A 15,036-nucleotide genomic window follows, 5' to 3' on the forward strand; every position below is an offset into this window, starting at 1 on the left:
CACAGACCTGTGTTTGGTGTGAGGGGATTTCTGTTTCATAATTATTTATGCATTTTTAAATATATTTTTATTGGTATCGGAGAGGAAGGGAGAGGGAGGGAGAGAAACATCAATGATGAGAGAGAATCATTGATTGGCTGCCTCCTACATGCCCACACTGGGGATCGAGCCCACAACCTAGGCATGTGCCCTTGACCAGAATCGAACCCTGGACCCTTCAGTCTGCAAGCCGATGCTCTATCCACTGAGCCAAACTGGCTAGGGCTATTAATGCATTTTTCTTAGAAGCATAACTTGCAAAATATCAAATAAATCAGATCCCTTTACAAGGTCTAAATCTACCATAATTGCCTATTTACTTCGTTGGCAGTATTAGCTTTCCATACTCAAGTTCCTTAAGTAAAGCTGGTTGGAAGTTGATAATACAACTGACTTCTGGTAAATACTCTCATTACTCTACACTGCCCCAACTGGATCTATTTGATTTCAACACCTGTTAAGAGAAAAATCAATGGACATTTTTTCCTCTTAGCATTTAGAAGAGAGTCATGCACCCTTTGGGCACTCAATTCATGTTCATTGAAATGTACTGAAAGATTGGAATTGAATTCATGGCCTTGAAATAATAGATAAATAATGAGATAATTACAGAGAAAGGACTGCAAATTCAGCCATTAGAAATAAGAATCAGTCAAGGTCATGAACAACATAAGAACCGATAGTAACTTCTGTTTAAAACTTAAATCACCTTTTTATTCCTGACTGCCAAAAATTTCAATAACCTACAAATCTCCTGAGAATTGAGAGAGAGGGAGAGAGAGAGAAGTGGGGAAGAAAGGGGGTGTATGTGTGTGTGGGGGGGGGGAGACAGGTCTTGTCAAGCCTTGGTGTGTTATATCCAGCTGTGTCATGCTCCCAGGAAATATGCCTTTGATAAAGCCAATAAAATGGAACTTGACTAAAAGATGCTTTGGATAATGTGCTGGCATCAGTAGAATGTTATTTTGAGGCCCATCCCTGTGCACTCTTCAGATTCTTTGGTCATTGTAATGGCCATCCTCCTGACTGGGAACCTAGCACACCCTTCCCTAAACGCTGCTGCGGCAAGCAGTGTCCCAGCGTGATTCTAAGTTATCACATGCTTTGCATGAAACATGATGGGGAACATCAATCACCCTGAAACCCTTTTGTGTTTAGGATATTTCTGATTAAATATATGCAGGGAACCATCCAAATTTATAGACAGATTTCCTTCAAAATGTGAATATACCTCAACATCTATCTGGGTACCCAATGATTTGCATGTTATGCCTCAAAAAAGATAAACATAATTCATCAAGAAGCTCCCATTTCAAAAACACGTTTTGTTTTGATGTGGTGCCTGTTTTGTGCCTTGTAATGAAAACAAGTAACAAAGGCTTTGTTTCAAGCTCTTAGGTACATCTTCTTACCACTCTAGCCAGCAACATTTTAAAATATTAGTAAATATTTATAAAATTATATTCCTTTTATCCTTTTAAAAAAAACTTACTCAGGTTTTACTTTCTGAGCAATTTCTAAGAACAAGGGGCTCTGGGGAGGAAGAAATGGCAAGATCAGAATTACCTCTGCAGAGCAGGGCTGCATTCCGACTTTCATGGGCCCTGGGTTCTTTTGCCTCTGTGGGCCCCTCCCTCCATAAAAGGTTAAAAATTATATGGCATGGGTGCCTTCATATAAAAACAAATGTTATCATTGTCCTCCCTACTAAGTCAGCCCTGGTGTGAAGGAGCCAGGAAAATGACTTGAACAAAAGAGAAGGATGTAGCCAAAGAAATGCAGAGGAAGTTACTCTAGCCTTAGAGAGCATGCAAGACCTGACGCTGGATGCAGAAGGCTGAGAAACAATTGACTGAGTTCACAAGGTCAGGGCATTTTACTGGGTGACAGAGAATCTTCTGGAAGTTACTGATGAATTAAGGGAGTGGTTCTCAACCTTCTGGCCCTTTAAATACAGTTCCTCATGTTGTGACTCAACCATAAAATTATTTTCGTTGCTACTTCAAAACTGTAATGTTGCTACTGTTATGAATCGTGATGTAAATATCTGATATGCAGGATGGTCTTAGGCGACCCCTGTGAAAGGGTCGTTCAACCGCCAAAGGGGTCGCGACCCACAGGTAGAGAACCGCTGGTTAAGGGGTACTACTCACCAGTGTTTGGAACTGAGAGAAAAAGGTGGAACTGGTGGATTTAAAATTGAGACAAATAACTGAGCATAAGCTGCAGAAAGTGGGGAGGGTGGGGCATTTATGTTATAGAGGAAGAAGTACGTGTCAATAAAATGAATTATTGACGAGCTTGGAATTCCAATTCAGGAAATACCTTAGGTATAAAAATAAGTCCTGATGTTTACTGGGCGCCAGGCATGATGCCAATCATTTTACACATTTTGTCCCTGTGTAGCTCACATCAATCCTCTGAGGCATATGCTGTTATCAGCACCTATGGGATTGTTCAGTGCATGATGGGTACTCAATAAATGTTAGATGAACCTTACAGAGGCCAGAAAGGGGCAAAGGCAGAGAACATGGTATATAGGGCGGGGGAGGAGGAGGCATGAGTGGAGATGTGTGCTTAAGGGAGGCATCCAGGCCTCAGGAATGAGACAAACCCTCTCTCAGAGCCTCACTTGCTTCTATGAAAAGGGAATAATAATATCTAGGGTCATGGATGTGCTAAGTATTAAAAACATAATATATATTTAAAAAAACATAATCTATAGAACAGGGCTAGCCCAGTATCTATCTGTCCATAGATGCCCCATGCATGTTATTTCCCTTCTCAAGGAAAAATATGGTCTGTTATGTGAGGGAAATAGGGCCATGCAAGAAAAAAGGCAAGAGCCCTAACCGGTTTGGCTCAGTGGATAGAGCGTTGGCCTGCGAACTGAAGGGTCCCAGGTTCGATTCCTGTCAAGGGCATGTACCTTGGTTGCGGGCACATCCCCAGTAGGGAGTGTGCAGGAGGCAGCTGATCGATGTTTCTCTCTCATCAATGTTTCTACCTCTCTATCTCTCTCCCTTCCTCTCTGTAAAAAATCAATAAAATATATTTAAAAATAAAATAAAAAAGGAAAGTAAGTTTGAATGAATAGTGAACCCAGCTAATGCCCAACACCAGGCTGAGGCTGTGCACCTCTCTGAGAGCCTTGGTTTCTTTTATGGAAAGGGAATAGCCATAGGTAAGGAGTAGATGGGGATGACTGGGTTCATTCCTCTGCCTGACCGCCAAGCATAAACTCTTGCTTGAAGAGGGGTAGAGGGCTGCTTTTAACTCATCATTTCTTTTTCCTGTGGCTGCTGCCAGGCAGGCAGCTGCCTTGGAGCCACAATAGGATCGTTTTGTGGTCACCAAAGGCAGGGGAATGCAAAGGAGATGAGCCTCTAGGAAATGAGTTTAGGAAAACCTTGTCAAGCCAGGTGACTTTGAATAACAGGAAGTGCCTGTGGTCCTGGAAGCATTCCAATCAAGCCCTACAAATGGCCCAGTTTCCCAAAGAGGTGAGGTGGAACAATAGTGACAAGTTTGTTCATTAACAGGAATTTACACAGTTCAGATACAAACGGGCTGGTTCAGAAGGCTTTGGACGCTTCCAATGTCTATGAAAACATCGCCAATTACGTTAGTGAAGCCAATGATACAGCAGAGTTGGCTTTGAACATCACTGACCAAATTTACGATGTGAGTATTCTCTTATTTTAAAGTTCATTTATATGTTGCCTTTTCCCAGATATGACTTTTCTGTTTTCTAATGTCATCTCTTGGTCTTCCAATGTAACACAAGTGGCAGGAAGAGCAGAACTAAGAAAAGACCGTTTTATTTATGTTACGAATGTTTCAATAGTGCAATTTCTTCAAGATGTGCCCTACTCCAGACAGCAAATGCCAGTTTTTTGGACAGTTGTTTGAAGCCACAATTCCTGAATAAAACATATTTAAGACTAGTTCCTGGTGAGGGAGAATATGCTTTATGCAGACATTCATATTTTTTCTTTTTTCCCCCCAATTTAGTATTTCCCAATTGCAGCTGACATACAATATTATATTAGTTTTGGTGTACAACATAGTGATTAGACATTTATGTATATGTACCTTATGAAGTGATCAACCCTATAAATCTAGTACCCACCTGGCCCCATACATGGTTATTACAATATTATTGACTATATTCCCTTTGCTTTTTTACATCTCCACGACTATTTTTATACCTATTAGTTTTTACTTTTTAATCCCTTTCATCTTTTGACTTTTTTCAAATCAAAAATTATTTGTTGATAGTTTCTACAGGACAAGCATTTTGATGAGGCCTTGGCCAGGCGCTATTCTTAGTTTACTGAATTTTCCTCAAAAATCATTTATCTTGAAAATGCGAGGACATTGTTGTCTCATGTTCACCTTTGACCTTGAAAGATGACCTATGAAAATAAAACTGCATGGATTTTGTTTGGTGTTTAGCAGATAAACTGCATCATTTAAATCACAAATAGCTCTTCTACCATCATTCTTACTTTCTCCACTCAATTCCTTTGTAGGCTGTGAGTGGGATTGACACTCAAATCATTTACCATAAAGATGAAAGCGAGAACCTCCTCAATCAAGCCAGACAACTGCAAACAAGGGCAGATTCCAGTAAGTATCTTCACTTTCCCACCTCCTTCGGGTTTACAGCTGCTTCCCTCCTTTCATATAATATTTCTGCAGGTAGACAGATTTTAAAATTCTAGGATTAAAGAATAAGTGATATTTCAACTGAATAATACATTAATAGTTTCTGCTCAGAGTCAAGGTGTAACAAAGCAAAGATTAGATATTTTGAAATAAATTGTGGATTAAAACACACACACGCACACACGCACACACACACACACATACCTTTTGCCCTAGCCATCATGGTCCAGTGGTTAGAGCATTGGTCTGTGCACTGAAGACTACCAGAGTCTCACGTTCCTCTGCTGGCCCCAGACAGGGAGCATGTGGGAGACAACTGGTAGATGTGTCTCTCAGATCAGTGTCTCTCTCTCTCTCTCTCTCTCTCTCTCTCTCTCTCTCTCCCCCTCTCTCTCTTTTCCCCCTCCCTTCCACTCAATGGGGAAAATATCCCCTTGGGTGAGGATTAACAAAAAAGCAAAACAGACACACACACACACACACACACACACACACACACACACACACACACCACTTTTATATAGTAAAACATGTGGTGGGAATTCTTGATAATCAAATGGACTAATTAATACAAACATCAATTTTTATCGAGATTATGCCAAAAGACACTTAACACTAAAACTATATTGCACATCATTTATTCTTTCTTGGACAATTCAGAAGTTTCCTTAGAATTTTACCCATGATGACCCATTTGGGTCACCACTGTGAGGGTCAGGAGGATAGGGTACCACAAAGCCATTTGGTTATTTCTGCTTTCTTGTAGCTTGTGTTTTTCAAAGTTATTGTATTTAGGACAAGCCTAATGGCCATAGGGAAAGAAGCATTTTCAAAGGCTGGTGTTTGCATCTGCTGAAGCAATACCTCCCAAGAGTGGGAGAGGGAGGAAAAAATTAAAGTGAATCGTTTTAATCAATTCTGAATCTTAAAAATAATTGAATTGAATAAGAATTTCGCTGAACATTATTCATCACTGACGTAATGAACTCATTTCTAAGGATAGTCGAGCATTGACTAATGAGGCTGGAAATCCATTATCTAGCTAACTTCTAATTACCACCTAAAAACAAAAGGCCAAGCTTGAAACTGAACACTTTATGTAATTTTATCAAAGCAATTAATCTCGAGTATTACTGTGCCTTTTTTTTTTTTTACAAAGAAGTACATGGAAAATAAGTGCATTGTTTTTCATATGCAGAATATTTAACTATTTAATTACCACAAAACAACTATTATTTTATGCCAGTCTTGACCATACTCTTTAGAAAAGTTACATTAGTAACAGTAAGGAATTTGATGCATAGTAAAATATTTTAAGTAAATGTTGCCATGTCTATGTATTGCTTTTGTTTCATGTTTTGTGAAGACCAGAATATGCAGGTCTTCATGATTCAATGACTTAAATATTTTATTTTCCTCGATAATTTGCAAAGTATTGTCTCAATCCTGTCATTATTGAGTTATTGAACCTCATGAAAGCAATTTTTCTATTTTAGGAATGCTATCTCTTTAAAATTCAATGTTTTATATACAGATAAGTCTCTCTTTATTGGTCTCTTTGAATATATTGTAGATTTTGTCACCTATTTCATGATCTTGCTATTTAAATCCCTTCATGTATTTATTTGTAAAAGGGACACTGAAGGAAAGTTAAGACTGTGTGGTTAAGAACTTGCCTCCCTTTAAACAATACACATGTTTGTGATATACGTTTAAATTTCCAAGCTGAGCCATATTCATCTACTGAGTTACATTGTAATTTCAGATTACTGTTAATTTAGATGCAAATGACTTTCAATGATCAATCATCTTCATTTTCTTCCTTTTCTTCATTGTCAAATAGTTAATAAACTCAGGAAGCAGCTATTTAAAGAAATCTATTGAATTCATTTGTAAAATAAAAAAATGTTTATGTAAGACAATAAGTTCCAAATAGGACATGCTCTTCATGAAACATTTCTTCTTATAAACATCCAGCTCAAAATAGATTTTCTTTCTCCTATTTTTACGAGTTCCAAATACAGAACTAAATATATTATTTCTCAGTATATCAGCTAGTGTTTTCTGCAGTCAAAGGACCCAAAAAAAAGAGATGAAAAGATTTTTTTATACCACAATATTCAAAAAGTGAAGTTAAAAGAGGGAGAGAGAGTTCACTACAACTACAAAATGTTTAAGTCCCTCCTTGAATTCTGGGAAATTCTCAGGCACTACCCAGAGGAAATAAGAAAGCAATGCTTGTACTTTGGTTACATTGTACTTGGTGACAGAGTCAACTAAGCACCACCCATTGTATACCCATTATACACATGTGGCGATAAAAATAACTGAACAGTAAACCAAGCATACCAGATTATTCAATAAAAAGGAGTAAGTACACCATGGGAGAGTATATATCTACAAGCCCATTAGAAATAAAGAGAGGTATATAATGGGAAGTGAACCGGTATTTTTCTGTTTATCAAGAAGCATTATTTCTTTGGTGGTTTGTAAAGTAAACAAAGCATGAACACATTTTTGGGAAGTTGATTCTTCAGTTCAGATGACAAGTTATTATATCCTGACTTTTTTGGATTAGGTCCCAGATAACACAGTTTAGGACTATGCTACAAGCACACTTTCAATAATAGTTTTGTAAGAAAAAGACTCTTAAAACTGAAACAAGAACAAATAGAAAATCTGACAGGCTGTATAATAAATTTAATCAGTAATTAAACCCTCCCACAAAAGAAATCTCAAGGAATCAATGGGTTCTTCCAAACTTTTAAAGAAAAATGACACCACTCATATATAAATTCTTCTAGAAAATAGAAGAAGTGGGAATACTCTCTAACTTCCTCTATGAAGCAAACAAAATACCAAAATCTGACAAGGATATTATCAAAAAGGAAAATTTATAAGCCAAATTCTCTTATAATGAGACCAAGTTAAGTTTATTCCAGATTTCAAGGATAGTTTAACATTTAAAACATCAATAGTAACTCACCACACTTACAGATTTATATGATCATCTCACTACATGCAGGAAAATTATTTAACAAAATGCCATACCCATTCATATTTTTAAAAAACTAATAGCAAACTAGGCATAGACTTTACCTTCCATAATTCAATAAAGAATAATAAAATGATATTCATCAAACTAAAATTGAAATATTGAAAGCTTTCCCACCAACATTGAAAGCAAGACAAGGAAGCCCCACATTACCAATTCAATGGATAAAATCCAGTTTAGTTCTGTGTATACCAATGAGAAATTAACTTTTAAAAATAACACCGTTTGCAATACAATACCCAGCAATAAATCTGATGAAAAATGCTAAGATCTCTACATGTAAAACTACAATATGCTCCTGAAAGAAATTAAAGAATTTCTCAATGGAGATCAAATGAGAATTTATATCTAAAGAAGAATAATTAAAAGTGTATAAATTAAGAGGAAGATTCAAATTTGTAAAAATGTCAATTCTGCAAAATGTATCTATAGATTTAATATCAGCACTGTATGCAGAATAATTCTAGAATTTATATGGAAATGGGGTAGGGGGCAAGAATAGCCAGCACAATTTTGAAGAATAAAAACAAAGATGGAAGACAAACTGCAGGTATCAAGACTTACAACTCTACAGAAATTAAAACAGAGATACAAAAAATATTTTTAAAATACAGTACTGTATTATTTCCTTTTAATAAAATTTAGAAACAGACACAACTAACAGACAGAGAGAGAATCAGAATAGTGGTCATCTTTGGGTAACTGCAGAATTCCCAGGAAATTGTAAGGGTGCTAAAATAATATTCTATTTTCTTGACCTGGACTCTGGTTATATTTTATGTTTGGTTTAAGAAAATTCATCAAGATGTGCATTTATAATGTGTGCCCTGTTCAAGATGCATGTTGTGTATCAATTAAAATTTTATTGAAACAATTCAGAAAAAAGAATTACTCTTACATAACCAGCCATCACCATAACTCACTCTCATGTCATATTCACAATGCTGCAGATGACTCCATGGTACAATCAGAATTTCTCTTGCTGAAATGGAGTTTTTTCTCCTGGCATTCTGGCCCCACTGGTACTTTTTTCGGCTTCTTCTCCTCAGGCAATGATGAGGCTGTGGCTGACACCAGCAGGCGTGTGGGGGGAGCCGTAGCAAGAAAGAGTAACCTTAAAAGCAGATTAAATGATGCCATTAAGCAACTACAAGCCACAGAAAGAGGTAAGGATCCGACAGAACTTAAGCTTCATCTATTTGTTCACTGGTATTAGATAAACCTTTGAGGAAGATGTAGGTGATTCCTTGCTTATCAACCTTTTTATAAATAAACTAGGGGCCCAATGCATGAAAATTCATGCACTCAGAGGGGACCCTCAGCCCGGCCTGCACCCTCTCACAATCGAGGACCTCTCAGGCAGGGTCCTTAGCCCTGGCCTGAGATCAGCGCCTATCAGGGCTTTCTTTCCCCCAGCGGCAGGCAGCTGGCCCCACCCCCGCCACTGCCACTGCTTGCCATATGTGCCTGTTCCTCTGCAGGCAACAGGAATGGGGTGCAATGGCTTGACTGGCCTGGGCCTCCCTCTGCGAGGCGATCCCTGGCCAGCCACACCTGCCACAGAGTCGCCGCTGGTAGCCTAGGACTCCCTCTTTCTGTGCTAGGGGGCGGGGCCAGCCCTGTGAGAAGCCTTCTGCCTACCTGATTGCCCCTAACCACTCTGCCTGCCTGTCTGATCACCCCTAACCACTTGCTTGGGAGCTGATCCAGCCCAGCGAGGGGCTGTGGTGGTTCTGGTCTCTGGTCATTCTGGTCGTTACGCTTATGGTGGCTGGCCTTTTATTATATAGGATATTGTTTTCTGATGACAAAAGAAACTATGTTCATTACACACACACACACACACAAAGAAAATTCTTGAAAACTACACCATCTAAGGGTGACCATTAAATTTGAGAGAATTTTCCTCCAATTTTGTGTGTGTGTGTGTGTGTGTGTGTGTGTGTGTGTGTTGTTTTCCTCAAATCATACTGCTTTTACGCACTGTTCAGTAACCTAGTTTGTTATGAACATCCAAATATGGTTATTGGGTTTCTCTGGTCCCAACTGTAAACAGCTGCCCTCTGTTACATGCCACATCATTTTTATAGTGAAGCAGGGAGACCAGTGAGCAAAATAGAGAAACAAGGGCCCTCATCTTGCCTAATCTGAGACTCCAGTGGTATTTTAGAAAGACATGATTGGAAGCAGATGTGCCTTCCCCAGCAGTGAGAGCTAAAACAGGACCACAGGGAGTGGATGTTTTACTACACAATCACATCCAGCTGCAGTGCTCCCGCACACCCAAGCCCTGCCGGGGAGTGTCATCCCTGGGCAGTCCCTGTGGTCAGTACCATCAGGGCTATCACATGCTAGGCTCTAGGCCAGTGATGGCGAACCTTTTGAGCTCGGCGTGTCAGCATTTTGAAAAACCCTAACTTAACTCTGGTGCCGTGTCACATATAGAAATTTTTTGATATTTGCAACCATAGTAAAACAAAAATTTATATTTTTGATATTTATTTTATATATTTAAATGCCATTTAACAAAGAAAAATCAACCAAAAAAAAATGAGTTCGCGTGTCATAGGTTCGCCATCACTGCTCTAGGCTGTGTTTTACCCACATTATCTCACGTGGGAAAGTGTCACCCTAACTAACCTTCAGGCTGCTGTGAACCCCGAGGCGTGTCAAGGTTATGGAGCTTGCTCCAAAAGGCACAGTTCCAAAAGAAGCAAACCCAGGATTCAACGCTACCTCCACCAGAGTTCAGAGCATATACAGTTGAATTAAATGTTTCTTCACTTTTAAAAAAACTGAAGCTACAACCCGTCCTGAGGCATTTTTAATTGTTTTTGTTACAGAAATAATACATGAGCATATTAGAAAATAGAGAAGAAAAGAAAGAACAAGGGAAGAAAAATATTTTATAATCTCATACCTAGTAAAAAAAAGAGCATTTTGCTGTAAACATATTACTTTATATATGTAGATTTTTAATGAAGTTGAATTTCAAAATATATTTTAAATTTGCTTTTCTTATTCAAAAATATATTTCCTTACCAATTTACTCCTATATTAGAGCATCATTTTTATGGCAAAACTTGTTCCACATAGAAGAAAGTGATATTTACTATCAATTTAAGACACAAACATATTATGAGTTATCTCTCATATGAATTTTCTGTGGCTTTCTCACCAGGTCTCTAACCTGAATAAATACTAATTACTTTTTCATTTACTTCTCAATAGAAAGTGTTCTAAATACACTACGTGATTTTAATGAGACTCTAGAGCAGTGATGGCGAACCTTTTGAGCTCGGCGTGTCAGTATTTTGAAAAACCCTAACTTAACTCTGGTGCCGTGTCACATATAGAAATTTTTTGATATTTGCAACCATAGTAAAACAAAGACACATTTTTGATATTTATTTTATATATTTAAATGCCATTTAACAAAGAAAAATCAACCCAAAAAATGAGTTTGCGTGTCACCTCTGACACGCGTGTCATAGGTTCGCCATCACTGCTCTAGAGTCTTCCAAGCTCACTTATTAATACTGCTTACAGTAGTCTTGTGCACCTAACTTACATCATAATGAACATATGTTTAAATATCTTCATTTGGCTTAAAAGCTCAACATTTAATAAGGTCTGTGTCACCCAGTGAATAAATGGATGTTAATGTTCCCTCCAAATGCCCTGCTTCTCTGCAAAGTGAGTGTCCTTGTGTTCTGTGTGAAGGTGACGCTCAGCAGCGCCTGAGTCAGTCCAAGCTGGTCACCAAGGAGGCAAACAGGACAACGATGGGAGTCCAGCAGGCCACCGCCCCGATGGCTGACAACCTCGCCAGCTGGTCACAGAGCCTTCAAAAGTTTGACTCTTTTGCTTACAATACTGCAGTGGACTCTGCCAGAGATGCAGGTATCCCTTAGAAATTTCTCAGTTTGCATCCAGTTGAGGAACTGGCCATTGAACTCTTCACATACTTTAAGAAGTTTTCTTCCTTTGGGTTTCAGATTGGAATACTGTAGAAGTTAGCTTACAAAAGGAGAAAAACTTTTGCTTAGTTCGTCTATCAATATGTGTGTGTACATATGAAATATATATACTTCACATAAACACTAAATAGATTGGTTAAGAGTCATGACTATCTTCTATGTAAAATATGTTAGCATTTGTTTTTGTTAATGTAAGCCTGATTCTTTCAGGAAGAAGGTCAATCACATGTTAGAGTAAATAATCTTCACAATCTTGCTTTTAGGAAAAACATTTACTAAGCAGCATTGATTTTACTAAAGAGCATTACTTTATCCTTATCCCAAAAAATCAGGCTATTACCAACAAGTACTGAATATGGCCAAATATAACGGAAGCTTCTCACTAAGAAGACAGTTTGTTGGCTAGCTTGAGCACAAGATTATAGCAATAAAAAGGAGATACTTAGATGCCCACCTCATTTAGTTAGTTACATATAGATGTAAAAATCACATATTACTTGAGAAATTTTTTCCAGTCTCATATTTTTTAAAAATGTATTTATTGAGTTTTAGAGAGATAGGAAAGGAGAGAGATATAGAAATATCAATGAGAGAGAAACATCTATATGCCCCCCAACGACAACCAGGCCCACAACCTGGGCAAGTCCTGACCAGGAATCGAACCAGCAACCTCTTGGTGCATGGGTCAATGCTCAACCACTTCTCTCAGTGCTCCCTTGTCTCCTCCGTCTGCCTCCGCCTCTGCTGGGACTGCCGCAGCAGCAGTGTGGCCTGTGAATGAGCATCCTGGGAAACAACCTTCTTTTGCCCAGAATTTTTAAAGCTGTTATATCAGTAGTATTATAAGTGCGAACAACCTGTGTGTGGTGTGTGGTGAAAAAACATCTGCATATTTATTCTGGATGCCGCCCTTCAGACATGTGCTTTATAAGTTAGCTGGTTCTGCATACATTTATGAATCAATATGTGCTGTAAATGTCACAAAAGAGGAATTAATTATGCCTTGGGCTTAACTATTAATTTTGCAGGATTAAAAATAATTTCTTATAGTTCTACCAGAAGTAATCATGTGTTTGTTTCTTCACCTCATTCCTGGAATGTAGTCAGTAATGAGATATTTACACGAGTGATTAATTTTTATTAACTACAGTAAGAAATTTGACAGAGGTTGTCCCTCAGCTCCTGGATCAGCTTCGCACAGTTGAGCAGAAGCAGCCTGCAAGCAACGTTTCCGCCAGCATCCGGAGGATCCGAGAGCTCATTGCTCAGACCAGAAGTGTTGCCAGCAAGGTAAGCCATGAAAAGACTCATTAGTATTGATCACTGGGAGACAATGAGAGTATGAAGAGCAGCTCCCAGGTCCATAGTTCTCAGCTCCCTCTGTTCATCAGAATCACATGAAGAGCTTTGAAAACTAAACCTTTCCTGGTCCCAAGCTCAAAGCAACGCATCAGGCTCTCGAGAGAAAGGATTCAGCACCTGTATTTTCTTAAAGCTCCCCAGGGATTCTAAGGCATAGCCACGACTTAAGACCACACACTTAACCTAGTCAACATGGTTTATACAACAAAAGAAATCAAGTGAAGCCAACCACAAAAAAAGACACAATTATTATTATTATTATTATTATTATTATTATTATTCATTTTAACAGTTGTTTTAGTGCAATTGCTATATGGAATAATCTTGCCCATCTATCTCTTCAGAGAATTTTCTGGTACAACACAGAGGATTGTGTTGTACACAGAGCTTTTACTGACCCTTCCACAGGCTTAACTGAGGAATCACATCTCAGCTAAACTGAATAATCTCAAAAAAGGCCCTATTCTGAGATGCTTATACAGAAGCAACACTGCAACTAGTATAACTAGCACTAGTGTTGGTAGGAATATAGCCTGACACAACAGTTAACATTTTGGTGTGGTGAAACAGGGCTTGTTCTTTAGCTTTCTTTTTTTTTTTAATCTTTATTATTGAAAGTATTACATATGTCACTTTATCTCCTCCCCCCCCCCCCCCCACTGACACTCATCTCTTCTAGCCTGCCCCTTCCCCCACCCTCCAACCCCTGACCCCTGCCCCAGACCTCACCACCCTATTGTCTGGGGCCATGGGTTATGGGTTATTCATATCCTATATAATAAAAGCCTAATATGCAAATTGACTGAACGGCAGAACAACCGTGGGACAACCAGTCGCTATGATGCACACTGACCACCAGGGGCAGATGCTCAATGCAGGACCTGCCCTAGCCTGCAGGCCCAGACCCAGCAGTCGGGGGGGGGGGGGGCGGGGGGAGGCAGGACCAGCAAGCTGGCGGTGCCAGGCCAGCCAAGGCAGGTACCAGCAGGGGCCCCCAATAGCCCCACCAGTCACCCCACAGGTTGGCCCTGATTGCCAGCCAGGCCTAGGGACCCTACCATGCCCGAATTTTGTGCACCAGGCCTCTAGTATGCATATAAGTTCTTTGGTTGATCTCTTCCTGCCCACCCACCCTCCCCCACCTTTCCTCTGAAATTCTTTTTAATTTCTTCTTTATTGATTTATAGACCAGCAAAATTTTTTACAGCCAAATTATATTATGTTATTTTCTCAATTGAGAATTGGCCTGAACAGACTATTGGCCTGAATTACTTACAGAAAAAAAGAGTTAGAATTCAATTATTTTGTACCAGAGGGAGATAGTGATTGTTAAATATACCCACGTTTTAAATGATATATGGTAATTGATTTCACACCACAAATTACGTTTTTTAGATACCTTGAAGAACATTTCAAAAAAGGTTTATCATCAAGAAATGGCATTTCCAAGGCTAAGTTTTCTTTGAGTCCTTTTGGTAGTTTTATTCATATGGAGTAGAATTTGGGGGCCTAAAAAACCTAAAACCACTTTCTAAAGAGAGTCTTGGCAATGACTAAGGAACCCACCAGGCTCCTTAGAGTTAGATCTTTCTGTGTAGATAAGACATCCTTCTCTGGCTCTCAGTTTTTATGTTAATCCCACACAGTGTGATAGTTTATTAACACGCATTAATGTTTAACCAGCTGGCAACATAGGACAGCTGTACTGTAGGCACCTGGTAAGATAATCTTGAGCTCACTCACCATCAGTATTAACCAAATCAATATTAATTAATTGATGTAAATACATCCAATCATTGAGAAATATTTGCATAAATGGCATGGATATACACAGTCTTATCTTCTTCTGAATACTCTGAAAATCACCTCAAATCCATTTAGCATATCATCCTGGGCCTCTTAGAAATGCATTGACTGAATTGTGCTTTG

The 15,036-nt window shown here is 38.8% G+C and overlaps 1 protein-coding gene across 3 annotated transcripts in view; it reads left to right on the forward strand.

Annotated features, from left to right (window-relative positions):
* Positions 1-15,036, forward strand: part of LAMA4 (laminin subunit alpha 4) — a 136,334-nt gene that overhangs the window by 85,420 nt on the left and 35,878 nt on the right. For all 3 annotated transcript variants that reach the window (XM_059700659.1, XM_059700658.1, XM_059700660.1), the window contains exons 15-19: positions 3,582-3,723; positions 4,575-4,671; positions 8,815-8,931; positions 11,489-11,668; positions 12,896-13,035. In XM_059700659.1, coding sequence (XP_059556642.1) covers positions 3,582-3,723; positions 4,575-4,671; positions 8,815-8,931; positions 11,489-11,668; positions 12,896-13,035 — 676 coding nt within the window. The remainder of the gene's footprint in view (positions 1-3,581; positions 3,724-4,574; positions 4,672-8,814; positions 8,932-11,488; positions 11,669-12,895; positions 13,036-15,036) is intronic.

The sequence above is a fragment of the Myotis daubentonii genome, chromosome 6 (genome assembly GCF_963259705.1).
Source record: "Myotis daubentonii chromosome 6, mMyoDau2.1, whole genome shotgun sequence".
Lineage (NCBI taxonomy): Eukaryota > Metazoa > Chordata > Mammalia > Chiroptera > Vespertilionidae > Myotis > Myotis daubentonii.